This window comes from Nyctereutes procyonoides, unplaced genomic scaffold, assembly GCF_905146905.1.
Source record: "Nyctereutes procyonoides isolate TBG_1078 unplaced genomic scaffold, NYPRO_anot_genome, whole genome shotgun sequence".
Taxonomy (NCBI): Eukaryota; Metazoa; Chordata; class Mammalia; order Carnivora; family Canidae; genus Nyctereutes; species Nyctereutes procyonoides.
Window position 1 is genome coordinate 59,015,843 of NW_026575046.1, and position 13,652 is coordinate 59,029,494.

General features: G+C 60.3%; 1 protein-coding gene across 1 annotated transcript in view; it reads left to right on the forward strand.

Moving 5' to 3' along the window:
* The first annotated feature begins 95 nt into the window (after nucleotides 1–95).
* ZCCHC24 (zinc finger CCHC-type containing 24) overlaps nucleotides 96–13,652 on the forward strand; it is a 58,743-nt gene continuing 45,186 nt past the window's right edge. Inside the window, exons 1-2 of the mRNA XM_055325310.1 lie at nucleotides 96–480; nucleotides 12,080–12,280. Coding sequence (XP_055181285.1) covers nucleotides 235–480; nucleotides 12,080–12,280 — 447 coding nt within the window. The 5' untranslated portion in view covers nucleotides 96–234. The remainder of the gene's footprint in view (nucleotides 481–12,079; nucleotides 12,281–13,652) is intronic.

A 13,652-nucleotide genomic window follows, 5' to 3' on the forward strand; every position in this document is an offset into this window, starting at 1 on the left:
TCCTGCCCAACTTTCGCTGCCTCCTTCCTCCGCCCGCGCGCGCCCCGGCTGCAGTCGGGGGAGGCGGCGGCGGCGGCGGCGGCTGCGGGCGGCGCGCGGGGCGCAGGCACCGGCGATCAGCGGCGGGGCTCGGGCGGCGGGCAGTGGGCGCAGCTCCCCGGTGCCCGCCCCTCCGCTGCGGGGGGGGGGGGCGCGAGCGGGCGGCCGGGGAGGGGCCGGCACCGCCGCCGCAAAATGAGCCTGCTGTCGGCCATCGACACGAGCGCCGCTTCGGTGTACCAGCCCGCGCAGCTGCTCAACTGGGTCTACCTGTCGCTGCAGGACACGCACCAGGCGAGCGCCTTCGATGCCTTTCGGCCCGAGCCGCCCGCCGGCGCCGCGCCCCCAGAGCTGGCCTTCGGGAAGGGCCGCCCGGAGCAGCTGGGCTCGCCCCTGCACTCGAGCTATCTCAACAGCTTCTTCCAGCTGCAGCGCGGAGAGGTGGGTGCCCCCGCGCGCCCCCGCCCTCCGGCCACCGCGCCGGGCCTCCCCCTCTCCGCCCCGCTGTCCCCGGCCCGGCCCGGCCCGGCCCGGCTCCGTGGTGCCCGGCCCTGCTTGGCTTGGCCCTGCTCGGCTCTGCCAAACTCGCCGCCCGATGTCCCCGGGGCGCCGGGAGCGCGTCACCTCCCGGCTGAGCGCGGCGGCGAGCAGCTCGGGCGCAGGCGGGGCCCTCTTGCTCCTTCTCCCGGCCCGGGGCGCCCAGCTGGAAGCCCCGCTGGTGGGGGGAGCCCCGCTGGGTGGGGGGCTCCGGATTCTCTCCAGACAGCTGGGGCGCGGCCGGGGCGGGGAGCCCCTTCCAAGTGTCCTTCCCACGCCCAACCCCATCCCCCCCTTGGCCAGGGCTCGCTGGGACCGGGAGTGCAGACTCTGCTCCGGAGCTCCTCAGCAGGGGCCTAAAATCTTTTCTCCTGCGACCTCGGGGGAGGCTGACCCGAAGGGCACCCTGGAGAGCAGGGCTTTTCCTGCTGTTCCTGCACAGGGACCCCCAGATACATCCTCCAGCTGCGTGCCCTCCCCCAGCCACATAGGAAGTGGTTTTTGAGGGCTTGACCCCACAGACTGCGCTGTCCCCCCGCCCCCCCCCCCCCCCCCCCCGCCCTCCCAGCCTGGAAGGAAATGAAAGGGAAATCCTCTTGAGCTCTTGGGAGGGGGGCTAGCCCGGGGGAGAGCTTTCAGCTGCCCAGTGCCTTCTCCAGAAACCTGGGCTGGCTGCTTTGCAAAGTCTGCCTGTTGGGTGGATTTGGTTACAAAGTGGAAGGGGCAGCGCGCATCTCCGCCAGCCAGATAAATACACAGATTGCCAGGACCTCCCAGCCCCTTCGCAGAGGTCTTCTCCAGAGCTTTCCTAGATACCACTCCTCTCCCCTTTCAGCTGGACGACTCCTCCTCCTCCTCCTCCTCCTCCTCCTCCTCCTCCTCCTCCTCCACTCCTGCCTCTTTTGGGAATTACAGATACCCTTCTGTGGCCTTCACTCATCCATCTTCTGGCCGCTCTCCCTGCAAAAGTGCAGGGGGATGGGGTGGAGGAGAGGACACCCTCGAGGGCTCCTTTTTCTTCTTGACCTGAGCCCAGCAGTTAGTTTGAGGAGAGTCAGAGTTCTGAATGGGTCCGGGAGAAGGGCCTGTGTACCTGTGAGTGTGCTAGGGACGAGAGGGGGAGGCAGAGGGTCTCCCTCTCTGGTCCCATAATGTGTTCCTCTCTGCCAGTACTGACGAGGGGCAACGTGGGCATATAAAGCACTGGCCTGAGGCCTCAAGGCGGGCCAGTACCCGGCCAACTGAGAGGAGGACTGGCTGACCTGTGCTGGGCCAGTTGGGCAGAGTGGAGGGCAGTGAGCCTGCAGGGCCACCCCTTGGTGCCAGGCGAAAGTATTTGTATACCACAGCTCTTTGTAAACTGTAAAGCACTCTCTCCACGGGAGGCATTATTCTTGGCTGGAAATCTTTCTTTCTTACACGAGACCCTGCCGCCTCTCTTCAGGGAACCGGCTTCAGTGACCAGTGACTTCGGAGGACAGTTTGCGAGTGCCTGGGTCTTTTACATTGTAATCGTGCCGAACATTTGTTGAGTTCCTTGTGGCCGCTTAGGGAATCAGGGACAGGCCAGTGGGGGCCCCAGATCAGAAGACAGACAAGATGATACGATGTGAGTGGGAGGTGATTTCACGGGGCGCTGTGGGAATCCCCAAGACGGTGACCGTGACCTGTATGAGCCCTCCCCTCTCACGGGTCAAGTGGGGGGTCCCTCATCAGCCTCTACTGGCCTCCCCCACTGCTCTGACCCTATGGTGGCCTTCTTCCCCGAATGTGGGACCCTGCTGAGAGGCATGGGAGTTTAGGGCCATTCACAGTCTTCTCCAGGAGTCGGATGTGCCCTCTCTTGGAGATGTCTGACAATCCAGGATCCCAGCTGGTTCTCTGGGAAACCTGTCTCCCATCACTACTGCTGACCCCAGTTACCCCGCGAAGAGGTGTGTTCCCTCTCTGGAACCACTGTGGAAGGAGCTGTTAAAGCTCTGCAGAGCAATGGTAGAAAAGTCTCTTATGACCTGAGTTGGGGGGAACCCCCTTCCCTGTCTCCATCTGGGCCTCAGATCACATATTCGTCGAATTTAGTCTCTGCTGCCCCTTAAGGTGTTATGTATGGGCCTGGGATTTGAGAGATACGCACACAGACAGGCTGCACTGGGGGAGCTAAGAGGGGCTCCTCGGATGCTCACAGGCCAGTAGTGGCTTCCTTGGAGGGGCTGGAGGGCTGCGCCTGCCGACTTCCCAAAGGCTTTCTTGGCTTTAGACCCACTCACTCTCACCCCTCACCCGCTTCGCCTCCTAAACCCTCTTGGAGCCCCCGCCGTGCTCCTGGGCTTTCCTGCGTCCAGGGCTTAGCCAGTGACCTAATATGTCTCCAAAATAGCAACTGGCTAAGAAGGCGTGAAAAAATGCCCCCCACCTGAATGCCACCAAGGGGCTGGTTGGAGAGGCAGCAAATCATATGTGGGCCGGAGGGGACTCGACGAAGGGACCCAGGGACTCAGGAGCATCGCCATTCTGTGCAAGGCCTGGCAGGCCTGGTGGCAGTGCCTGCGGATGTGACTTGCATGCTGACCGCTGACCACGGCCTGTCTGCACCAGTTCGTGTGCCAAGAGCCCACCCCCTCCCGCACCACCCCCGGGCTGCTCCCACCACAATAGCAAAACACCATGAATGCAGCTGGGATTTGGGCGGGGGGGTTGAGGACATGGGGCCACAGAAGCCCATTGTGCCCCTGGAACCTCAGCTCTGGAAGCTGAAGATAAGCCAAGGGTTCTGAGTGGAACACTGGCCCTGGGAGCAGAGGGAGATGCAGAGTTCGTGGGCAAGGGCAGGAGCGAGCACCACGAGGTGTCTTGGATGCTGGTGGGGGCTATTCAGCTTGTCCGCATGTGGTAAGGGTGCCAGGCCAGAGCAGGCACAGACACTTTGCGCCGTTTCTGCAAAGGCCTCGGTCTAGTGTATGGGCCCTGGGAGCTTCAGTTTCACCCCTGATCCGTGGCGACAACTCTGTGTCTTTGGAGAGAAACTCCTGGGGCTCTTGGCTGAGCCCCTCTTCTGTCCCTGTAGGTACCCAAGGAAGGCTGTTCTTGGGGTAGGGGTCTTCCCTGCCGAGTTTAGCTTGGAATTTAAATTCACAGCAGCGTGGGGGCGGTGGGACTCCACCTCCAGAAAGGGAGAGGTACCCCTCTTGGTCGAGCATTAGCTCTTGGGCCTCTGAGAGAACCCCAGAACCCCTCCTGGGTTGTGCCTGTGCTCCCTCAAGAGGAGATAGGGCTGTCCTGCTCCAGGTCAGAGTCCCAGGGCAGCCGTTATCTTACCCTCTTCCTCCAGGGGGAGACGGATGTGGCCCTGTAGTCCAGTGATGGCTTATGGAGGTTGGGGGAAGGGCTTTGGGTCAAATATGTTTGGAAAGCAGAAGACCATCCTTCCCTTGGAGAAACACAATGCCCCCAGCGAAGGCTCTGAGCAGGCCTGCAGCATGCAACCTTTCTTCAACCCAGCGTTTCCATCAGTATTTGACCCAGAGAGCGTTGTGGGCATAGAGCATTTGACAGTGTGGATCTGAACACCTCCAGGCCCAGGGACTGCTCCGTTGAGGCACACCTCTTCCTACCCTTGGGAGGGTCTTCAAGGGGCTGTTAACCCAGGCCCTCTCCCCAGCCACCCCTCGTCCCCGCCTTGTCCTAGCGCCATCACCTGCAGTGCTGAAGACCCTCTCCCCTCCACTGCCCAGGTGTGTCCCCTGGAGGTTGAGAACAGCAGCAGGGGTGTCACAAGGCTCTGTGCACAGGGCTTCAGCCCTTCTGCAGACAGGGCTGTTAGACCCTTAGAGGAGCCACTAAGGTGTCCTGCTTTAAAGGGCCCCGAGGTCTTGACAGTCTTCTGAAGGTTTTGTATGTCACCTGTGCCATCCCCAGGTGTAGATGAGCCCAAGCTGCCTGGCCAGGGTGGATGTGCAGAGTAAAGCCATGTATCTGTGTGAGAGTAGAGGTGTGCCTCAATGGGGCAGGGAGTCGGCTTCTGGGGCTGGAGTTCGTTCCTAGCAACTTTTGGGGTCTGTGCAGGTGTGGGAGGGGGCAGCGCCAGGTCCTAGGAGGAAGGGCATTCCAGCCCGTAGAGCTTGGGAGGCTGCCCGGCTCCCTCGGCCAGCCCTGGGAAGCCGAGCTCTGACTCAGGCAAGGAGGACCGTCATCCGAGGGCCTGTAGGCTGAGGTGGCCCGGTCCTCCCTCCATCAAATTAAGTTGACTGGGCAGGCCTGGACTCAGAAGGGAGGCCGCAGCCTGTGGACCTTCTGAGTCAGGTGGGAGGGGGAAAGCAGGCAGGATTCGTAATTTGTAATTAGCAACGGCAGAGAGCCAGGCTCCGTCGGCACCCAAAGGGGCGCCTTGCAGAGAAGACGGCCCTGACTCGCAGTCCCTTCCTCCTGGGTGGTGCTTTATCCTGCCATCTCCCATTTTACAGAAGAGAAAACAGGCCTGGCGAGTCACCCAGCAAGTCAGGGGCAGAGCTACATCTGGAACTCTTCCACACTCCGACTGCAGTTGGCTCTGTGGCTCCTCATGCTGGCTCTCACCTGGATCATTCTCTGGGCCCCGGGGCAGGGCAGGCCATCCCCAGGGACGTTCTGTGGAGCTGCGATGTCTCTGATCTCAGATCTTTTGAGGAGTGGTGGGCATTGGCGCATTGATCGCAGGTACCAGGTGTCCTGCTGTGTCCCTGTTCCAGCCACTCCCTAGGAACCTGGCATGGGGCTCCAAGGGATGCAAGTCCAAGGATGGCCTGGCTTGGGAGAGTCCAAGGATGGGAGCTGAGCACGTGCTGGCACTCTCGTCTCATACCGTAGCCTGCGTGCAGCGTCCCCACTGTCCAGGCTCTTCAGGAGGGGGATGATACAGCCCGGGCACCAGTGGCATGACCAGGGCTCCAGCCTGGGTCTCAGGAGGCTTGGTCTGTGCTGTGTGGGTGTGGGCCTGGGCATGGTGGCATGTAATCATTTATCCTGTCCTCCTCTGGCCATACCGTGAAGCTTCATGAAGACACAGCTTTGCAGTCGCCGTTGCTTCTACATCAACGCTCTTGCCTGCCCTCAACAACTGGCAGAGGCCAACTTCTTTCTGGCACAAGAGGCTCCCCCTTCTCTGAGAGGCTTTCCCCAGCTGCCATGGGGGAGCACACCTCCCTCGAGCGTCCGTGGCCCATGGAGGAAGGCTGTGCATGCTTCTGGTGAAGCGTGTCATAGCAATTGCTGTTGCTGAGGAATGTACGCTCTCTGTGTGTGTGTGTGTGTGTGTGTGTGTGTGTGTGTCGACAGCTATGTGGTCAGCACACCGAGAGTGGAAATCCTGCCTTTTTCCACCTGCAAGTCCCAGCTGCTGTTGCTTGGGCAGTGCCTGGGCCTTACGAGGTGCTCAGCGACTACGTGGACGGGGGGGATGGCTGACTTGACTGCCCCGTCTCCTCCCGTCTTGCTTCTCCGGGGTTGTGACTCCACGAATGCTCTCCCCAGGCTCGTACCCCATTTCCTGTTTCATCTCGCAGGAGGAATGTGTGTGGATTGCTTGATTGTTTGGGAGATAGTAAAGCCCCATCCCTAGAGGTGTCCCAGCAGAGACTTAGGTGCGCTCATGGTTCTTGAGCGTCTTTGGTTAGGGACCTCTTTGAGAATCTGAAGACTGCGAGAGTTCTCCTCCGCGCTCATGCACAGAGCACAGGCAGACGTGCCCACACAGACACACGCCTTTACACGCGACTTCCAGGGGCTCATGGCACCCCTTGCATCAACAGCAGAGCCCAAGCTGAGGCCCCCTGCTACAGGGGCTGCAAACCTCAGGGGTACCCCCGTAGTGGCTGAGTATTAGAGTCCCTTTCAGCCCTCAGATTGTCAAACTCATGCTTTCTGCTTTCATTCAACAACCACATCCTAGAGGTGAGAGGCAAGCGGTCCCCAGTGCTGTGCTCTACCTGGGCAGAGGGCATCTGGCCGTACAGTGTGAGCACCTGTCGGGTGAGCGGTGAGCTGGGTGGGAGCAGGAGGGATGGAGTCCAGGGGGAGGGTCTCGCTGGGTCTTCTCTGCTGTGTCCCGGTGCCACCCAGCTCCTCCTTCTCCAGGTCTGGTCCCATTTCTCCCCACCTCCTGCTATCAAAAGGACTGCTTGTTTAGGGTGCAGTCTTTCACTGAGCTCTGGCTGCATGCAGGGAATTGTGTTTGGCCCCCGTGGGTGAATGGGCCTCCAGGAGGCCGTGGCGCCCCTGGGGGTCTTGGGCCAGGGGTTGCTGCCTCTGGCTACGGTTCGCCCTGCCACCTTCCGGGACCCCGGAAACAGGAGCAAAGCTGGGCTCTGACCACATCTTTAGTTGAGGTGTGAGTTCACTTTCCCATCAGCCAACTCCCTGCCCAGCCAATAGGTTGTCTCCTTCTCTCCCTGAGGGCAGCACACATCCACCTGTTCCTGTGTGTGTGTGTGTGTGTGTGTGTGTGTGTGTGTGTGTGACTCTGGGCTGGAGCCCCAGACAGACCCGAGGGGTATAAGAAGTGCAGATCCCCTTGGAGAAGGGGTGGAGTCATTTGTGAAATGAATGGTTTCTTGTCTTAAAGAGAGGGGTGTGGGTGTGTGGTGTGCACATGTGCGCGCGCGTGTCTGTGTGTATGGAGGGGGGCGTGGGGCGACTTTTTGGGATAAGAAAGCAGTTGTCCAGCTGATGAAAGAAGAGTTGGGGACTAGGATCAGAGATCCCCGCCGCCTCCCCTGCCTTCAGGGCCATCTCTGGCCTGGGGGGCGGGGGCAGGATGCCACCTTTGCTCCGGCCACGCGTCCTCGGATGCTCCCCTTCTCGTGGCCTTGCCCACTGCCGTGTCCTTCCCTGCGGGTGTGCTTCCATCTCTGCTGGCTGTCCCTCCTCTCTTCTCGGCCCTGGTCTTCCTCCCCAGGGGAAGCCTCTCTGCACTTGCCCTGACTCCTGTCTGTCCCCTGCCTGCTGTGCCCTCTTACTGTCTGGGAGGGGCACGGAGGCAGGGCAGCATGGCAGGCTGAGTCAGCCCTGGAATCTCTGCCTCCACACTCTGGGTCCCTTGCAGAACCCCCAGCCCGAGGGCCCAGACCCCTCACCCGGCCCAGACAAGGTGGGGGCTCATCTTGCCAGGGCCGGGGGGCTTGGCATTTATGAAGTCACAGGCCCCAGGAGGCTGGTCCGCACCTGATGTTTTCCTCTGGCTCTTTACTATAGGAGATGCCAAGACTTGGAGGCCCTGGGGAGCTGAGATATAACAGGCCGACTGACCAGGGTGCGACTCTCTCCTTAGGCACATGCTGGCTGTTTTATCTTGGGCAAGTTACTCAGCCTCTCTGAGCCTCAGCTTTCAGGTCTATGAAATGGAGCCAATAATGCCCATCCAGATAGTGTTCTTGTAGGTAAAAGAAAACCAAGAAAGGGAAAGGATCCAGTCAAGTCTATGACACAGGCAGGATCAGAATAGATTTCAGCGTCTTCCCCTCTAACTTTCCCCGGCAGTCAAGCCAGAGCCTTGGAGAAGTTCCAGCCATGGGCAGGCGACGGATGCTCTGTCCCCCAGATATTGTACAAGGACCCCACACTTCCTGCTAGCTTCTGGGAGGATGGGGGAGGGAGAGATGGTCTCTTCAGGCTGTTGTTTTGTTCCCAGTGGCTTCCACCCACCCCAGTAGTGGGGCTGCCCTCAACCAGTGCCCAGAGCAGCTTAATCTGCGGTGAGGGTTCCTATTGACTCAGTCCATGGCAACTCAGAGACTCTCCAACCTAAATCTTTAAGATGTTAGGGCGTTCATTACCTTGTCTGTCTCAGGGTTACCAGGCCTTTCCCCGCCTGTGATTATCTGCACCCAGGACAGTGGCAGGTGTGAGAGTGGCAGGTCTGGGCTCTGGGGGTGATGGAACGTCGCAACATCTTTGCCTTTGTCCAGCTTGTGGGGGAAATGAAGAGACTGCAGAGCTCCTTCAGTCAAGGGCAGCAGTGTCACGGGTGATCCCCACCCAGCCTAGCCCCGATGCACAGGGCTCTGACTGTGACATCCAGGAGGCCCCTGGAGGTGGCAGGGACACCTGAGGCCAGAGGGGCCTCCGGAGCACCTGAGTCTGTGCTTCTCCCACTGCCCCTTGGAGCCAGAGGCCTGGGTCAGAGGAAAGGGTGGGTTCGAGGCCACACCACTAGAGTTATAACCAGATTGGGAGCCAGGTACTGGAGGAGGTAGGATGGACACAGAGGGGATCCTGGGGTTGGGGGCAGCAGGCACAGAACTAGAGGGGGAAAAGCAGGTGCCCCGTGGGACACCAGGAGGAGCAACGTGGCTATTTGGGACTCAGGAGCAGACTGATGAAGGGCCTCACCCTCCAGCTCTAGGCAGTAGGACTCGGAGCAGGTGGTGCCCGTGGTGACCAAGTGCCCTCTGCGTGGTGGGCTCTGGGGTGCTTTCAGTAGCTGGTGTCTGGACCTTCAGAAAGCAGGGATCATCAGTTTTGCCCTCCTTCCCTGTTTGCATTGTGTTGCATTTCGCAGATGGGAAGCCCACGAGGCCAGGCCTTCCTCCGCAGCCAGAGGGGGGGCACTGCGTGTCCTGGCCCCTGCTCTGTCCAGTTCCCACAGGCCGTGGAGAGGGCTGAGAGGCAACTTGCCTTTCACCTCTATGGCTGGAGCTCCTCAGGGCTTCGGAGAGGAAACAGCTTGCTGCCCCACCCGCCCCTTTAGCCAGCTGGCAAGCGGGACCTGTGGTCCTCGGGCCTGGCTGCATGCCCTGGTCTGTGCCCCGGGCCTCTCTGGGCCTCAGTTTCTCCATCTGGACCGTGCGAGTGGTTGGGTCAGCTGTTTGCTCCGTCCTTTCATCCTGAATCGGGGCTAGGGGAAGGGAGCTGGGGCGGCCAGGAGGGACAGGCCGGAGCACTCTAGGGAGGGAGAGGCGGTGAAGGGGAGAGCTCTGACCTAGCTTCCCTGACCCGGAGCTGCCTGCACCACAGAAGCTGTGACCCTCCTGGGGTGGGGGGTGCGGGGGTCGGGCTGCCAGGGAGAGGACAAGCCGCTCAGAGGCCTCTGGAGGCCCAGGGATGCCTGAGGGGTCTCCCGTGGGCAGTGCAGTGTGGCCACAAGATGGGGGAGAGGCTGTTCAGGGTGTAATTAATGCGCTTTTTGGCACCCACTAGACTTCCCCTTCCTCTTGACAGTTTGCTGCCAAAACAGTCCCGATTCCTGTGAACTTGCTTAAATCTTATCCAGAAAAAAGAAAAAAAAGAAAAGAAAAGAGAAAGAAACAAGCAAAAAGAAAGAACGGGGGGGAAAAAATGAAGAGGGTTGTTATTTGTGAAATTGCATTTCCCAGCCATGAGGGTGAGTCACACCATTTGGAGCTTGGAGTTTCTTGTTTGGATGAACTTTTCTCTGGGAGGCTGTCCTCCCTCAGGCCAGTTTGGGTGGGGAGAGGCCTCCAGTCAAGCTAAGGAGAGACCTCGGTGGTTGGAAAGTCCAGGTGCTCCCAAGGCCAGGTAGGGCTGGGCCAGTCTGGACAGACTGCTCCTGGGAGCTTTAAATTGCAGATCCGGGCTGGGGGGGGTTGAGAGGGGAGGAGATTGGAGGGAGCGGGGGAGGGTTAGTGTTTCATGGGGAGAGGGTTTCAGTTTGGGACGATGAAAAAGCCCTGGAAGCGGGTGGTGGTGATGGTTACACAGTAACGGGAATGTATTTCACGACACAGAACTGGACCCTTAAAAAAAAATAAACTATTAAAATGGTTGATCTTATGTGACGTATTTCTTACCACAATAAAACTGTAGGTTCCAGGCTCTTGGTCCCAGGTGACTGCTTGGGTAGGTCTGAGGTTGGGCCTAGAAAACTGTCTTTGTTAGAAGTTTCTCAAGTCATTTGATACAAGTTTGAACATAGTTGCCTCATCTGTAAAATGGGGACAGTGACTCATAGGGGTTGGGACGAGCATCAGCTCTCTTCACGCGTGTGCAGTTTCTAGTGCCCAGGACATCGTAAGTGCGCGGTAGATGCGACTGGTGTCATTGAATCCCATTGCCATTGGACCCCTCCACACGCCCCCGAGGGTTGGCCAGCATCGGCTCGCACGCCTCCGGGGATGGGGGACCCTCTGCCCGTCGGGGTGGACCACTCTGTCTTGGCTCATCCGTGAGCTGGAGAATCACCCTCACCCTGAATGCAGGCTGGTGTCGGACTTTCCACTGGTGCTGGCTTTCATGGTAGCACTGGGCACTGGTAGAGCAGAGATGGTCAGCAGGAGGCCTCGAGTTTTGCGCCCAGATGTCATGGGCTGACTGTGTGTGTGGCCTGGGCTGCCCTGGACGTGTGTCTGTGTCTTTTTTTTTTTTTTTTTCTTTTTTTCCCCCAGATCCTAGGATCTAGTCTCCACCTATAGGAGAGGGAACAGAGGCCCAGAGAGGGAAAGGATGGGCCACAGGCCACATAGCAGGGTGTCCAGGCAGTCGGAAGAGTGTGGCCCCCAGATGGTGAGGGCTGTGTCCTCTAGGAGGGAATGCCAGACCCCCAGAGAGGGAACAAGTGGGGCGGCTGAGGTGTGTGAGGGGTGCGCTGCTCTCTGCCCCCCTCCCTCCCTGCCCACACTGGGGACACGGAAAGGACTGTGCCCGCTCTGAGCCTCCATCTGCCCTACCTTCGTAAGGGACCCAAGGCAACTTCCTCGTGGTGGGGGAGCTCTCTTCCCCTCGTGGCCTGGGGACTTCCAGGAACAAGGCCGCCTCCCCATGAGAGCCAAGGCTCCCCAGGGTCTATGGTTCACCCCCCGCGTCCTTGAGTGCCTGCGCTGGGACCAGAGGATGCCCAGGCCCCATGCCCAGGTTTGTCATTGGCCCTCCTGGAGAAGCTGCCTCCTGACAGCCTTGGCCTTGCACCAGGAAAAGGCGACCATGGCTGTCCCCTGCCAGCCTCCCCACAGGCCCCACCTTTGCTAAATTCCAGTTGGGCCTGGCCGCCCAGAGCCCGTGACTCCTATAAATAGAGGCTGTATGCACCAGGAGGGGGCCTGGGCCGCGTCTGCTTTGAAGCCAGGCAAGACATCTGGTTCCTGTCAACTGGAGGTGGGAGACGTGGGGGAGGTGGGCCACTTCCGCCCGGGCTCCCCCAGGGCAGACCCGGGTGGCCTCGGGCTCCCCGCATGCGGCGTGCGCAGGCCTCGAGCCACAGGACACCGCGCGGAGCCCCGAGCCTCAGTCTTCTCTCCTGTACAATGGAAACAAAACTCCAAGCCGATGCGCCTCTTTCTTGTAAGATGGGGAAACTGAGTCAGGAGATAACGTGACCTCACTGTAGCCTCCCCCTGGAAACCCTAGAGGTAGCTGACATGGCTCCTGTTTCCCGGATGGGGCCGTGGCCCGGAGAGGGAATGGGCTCGCCCTTGGAGGTGGGGTGTGAACTGAGCAGGCGGGAATTCCCGGGTGTGCTGTGCACGCGTGTGCCCGAGGGCGTTTCCTGGGGGAGCCCTCACGCCTGTGTCCCCCGCAGGCGCTGAGCAGCAGCGTGTACAAGAGCGCCTCGCCCTACGGCTCCCTCAACAACATCGCCGATGGCCTCAGCTCCCTCACCGAGCACTTCTCGGACCTGACCCTCACCTCGGAGACCCGCAAGCCCAGCAAGCGCCCCCCCCCCAACTACCTGTGCCACCTGTGCTTCAACAAAGGACACTACATCAAGGACTGTCCCCAGGTAAGGCAGCCGCCTTCTCTGGGTGGAAGGCGTGCGACGGCCCCCGCCCCAGGGCCCCTGCCACGAGCACGTGGCCGCGTGGCCCCCTGGCCTCCACGTCTTTGTCCCTCTGGTATTTCCGAGGCTGGCTGGTGGGGATGGGACGGAGCCCCAGCTTGGGGCTGCGCTGGCTAGTGAGGGGCCCTGGGCGAGGGGCCCCCAGCCCAGGTTCGGGGCCCTCACATCTCCACCAGCCTTCTGCGGGGTGGGTCCTGTTACAGTGGGGCAGGATGGGGGCCAGCGGCCTCCTCGCAGCTCTCCCGAGAGAGACCCCATCTCCTCACACTCACAGGGAAGGAATGCGGGCTCTGGGCCAGGAATCCAATGTGCACCCCCTCCCCCAGACCCCACCTCTCCCTCCTCTGTGGCAGTGCTTGCTCGGTCTCCTGCCTGTGAGGGAGGAGGGGAGAGGGCCTTGCCCCTGACTTTGTGCCCCCAGCGTAGGTCTGGGTGGAGGCCTGAGGCGCCGCAGGCCGGGCATCTCTCTTGGGGTGGGAAGGGGGCCCCGTCTCCCACCCAGTGCTTCGTTCTGACGGGGTGGGGCTCCTGGGGGCAGATCCCCTCACTCGGAGATAACCCCTGACTCTGACAGATGTGGCCTTGGGATCCTGGGGAGAGAGGTTAGGGCTGTTTGAAGTACAGTACAAGATGATCGGGGATTCTTTTTCCTGTTATTTTTTCATATTTTCTGATGTTTTTATAATGTGTATTTTTACTTTTATTTTACGTATGTAATGGAAATGGGATCCTGGAAACTCAGAAAATCCATGTAGTCGTACCCTCCAGATGTTACAATCCCAGGGTGCGGTTGGGTGGGGCTGGGTGCCTCCGGGCCAATGGAAGGCCGAGATGTGCTCGTTGCTCATTGCTCTTCTCAGAGCTGGCTGTGCCATGCCGCAGGTCCTCCTCGCTGCATGAAGTGTGGCCAGGCACAGCTGCATCAGTGTCGCCTGGGAGCGTGTTAGAAATGCAGAATCTTAGGCCCAACCCATGACTGTGTTTTAGTAAAAGTCCCAGTGATTTGAGTATACCGGTGATCTCAGCCTCCCGCCACCCTCGGTCAAGAGAAGCCCGCCCCCGCCCCTGAATGCGGGAGCTGGCCCGCTGGAAGCCGTCCTCCAGACCCACACCCCAGTGGGCCACGTCTGCCCTCGGTGTAGGTGCCCGGAGATCTCAGCACAGAGAAAGGCCCCCAGCCCCCAGGGGTTCTCTGAGTGGGATGAGAACCAAACAGGCAGCTAAGCATCTGGTTGGTCCTCAAGGATGTGCCCCTGGCCCACCCAGGCAGCAGCCCCTTGTACCATCCCCGGCTGAGCCCCCGCGAGGGGACTCT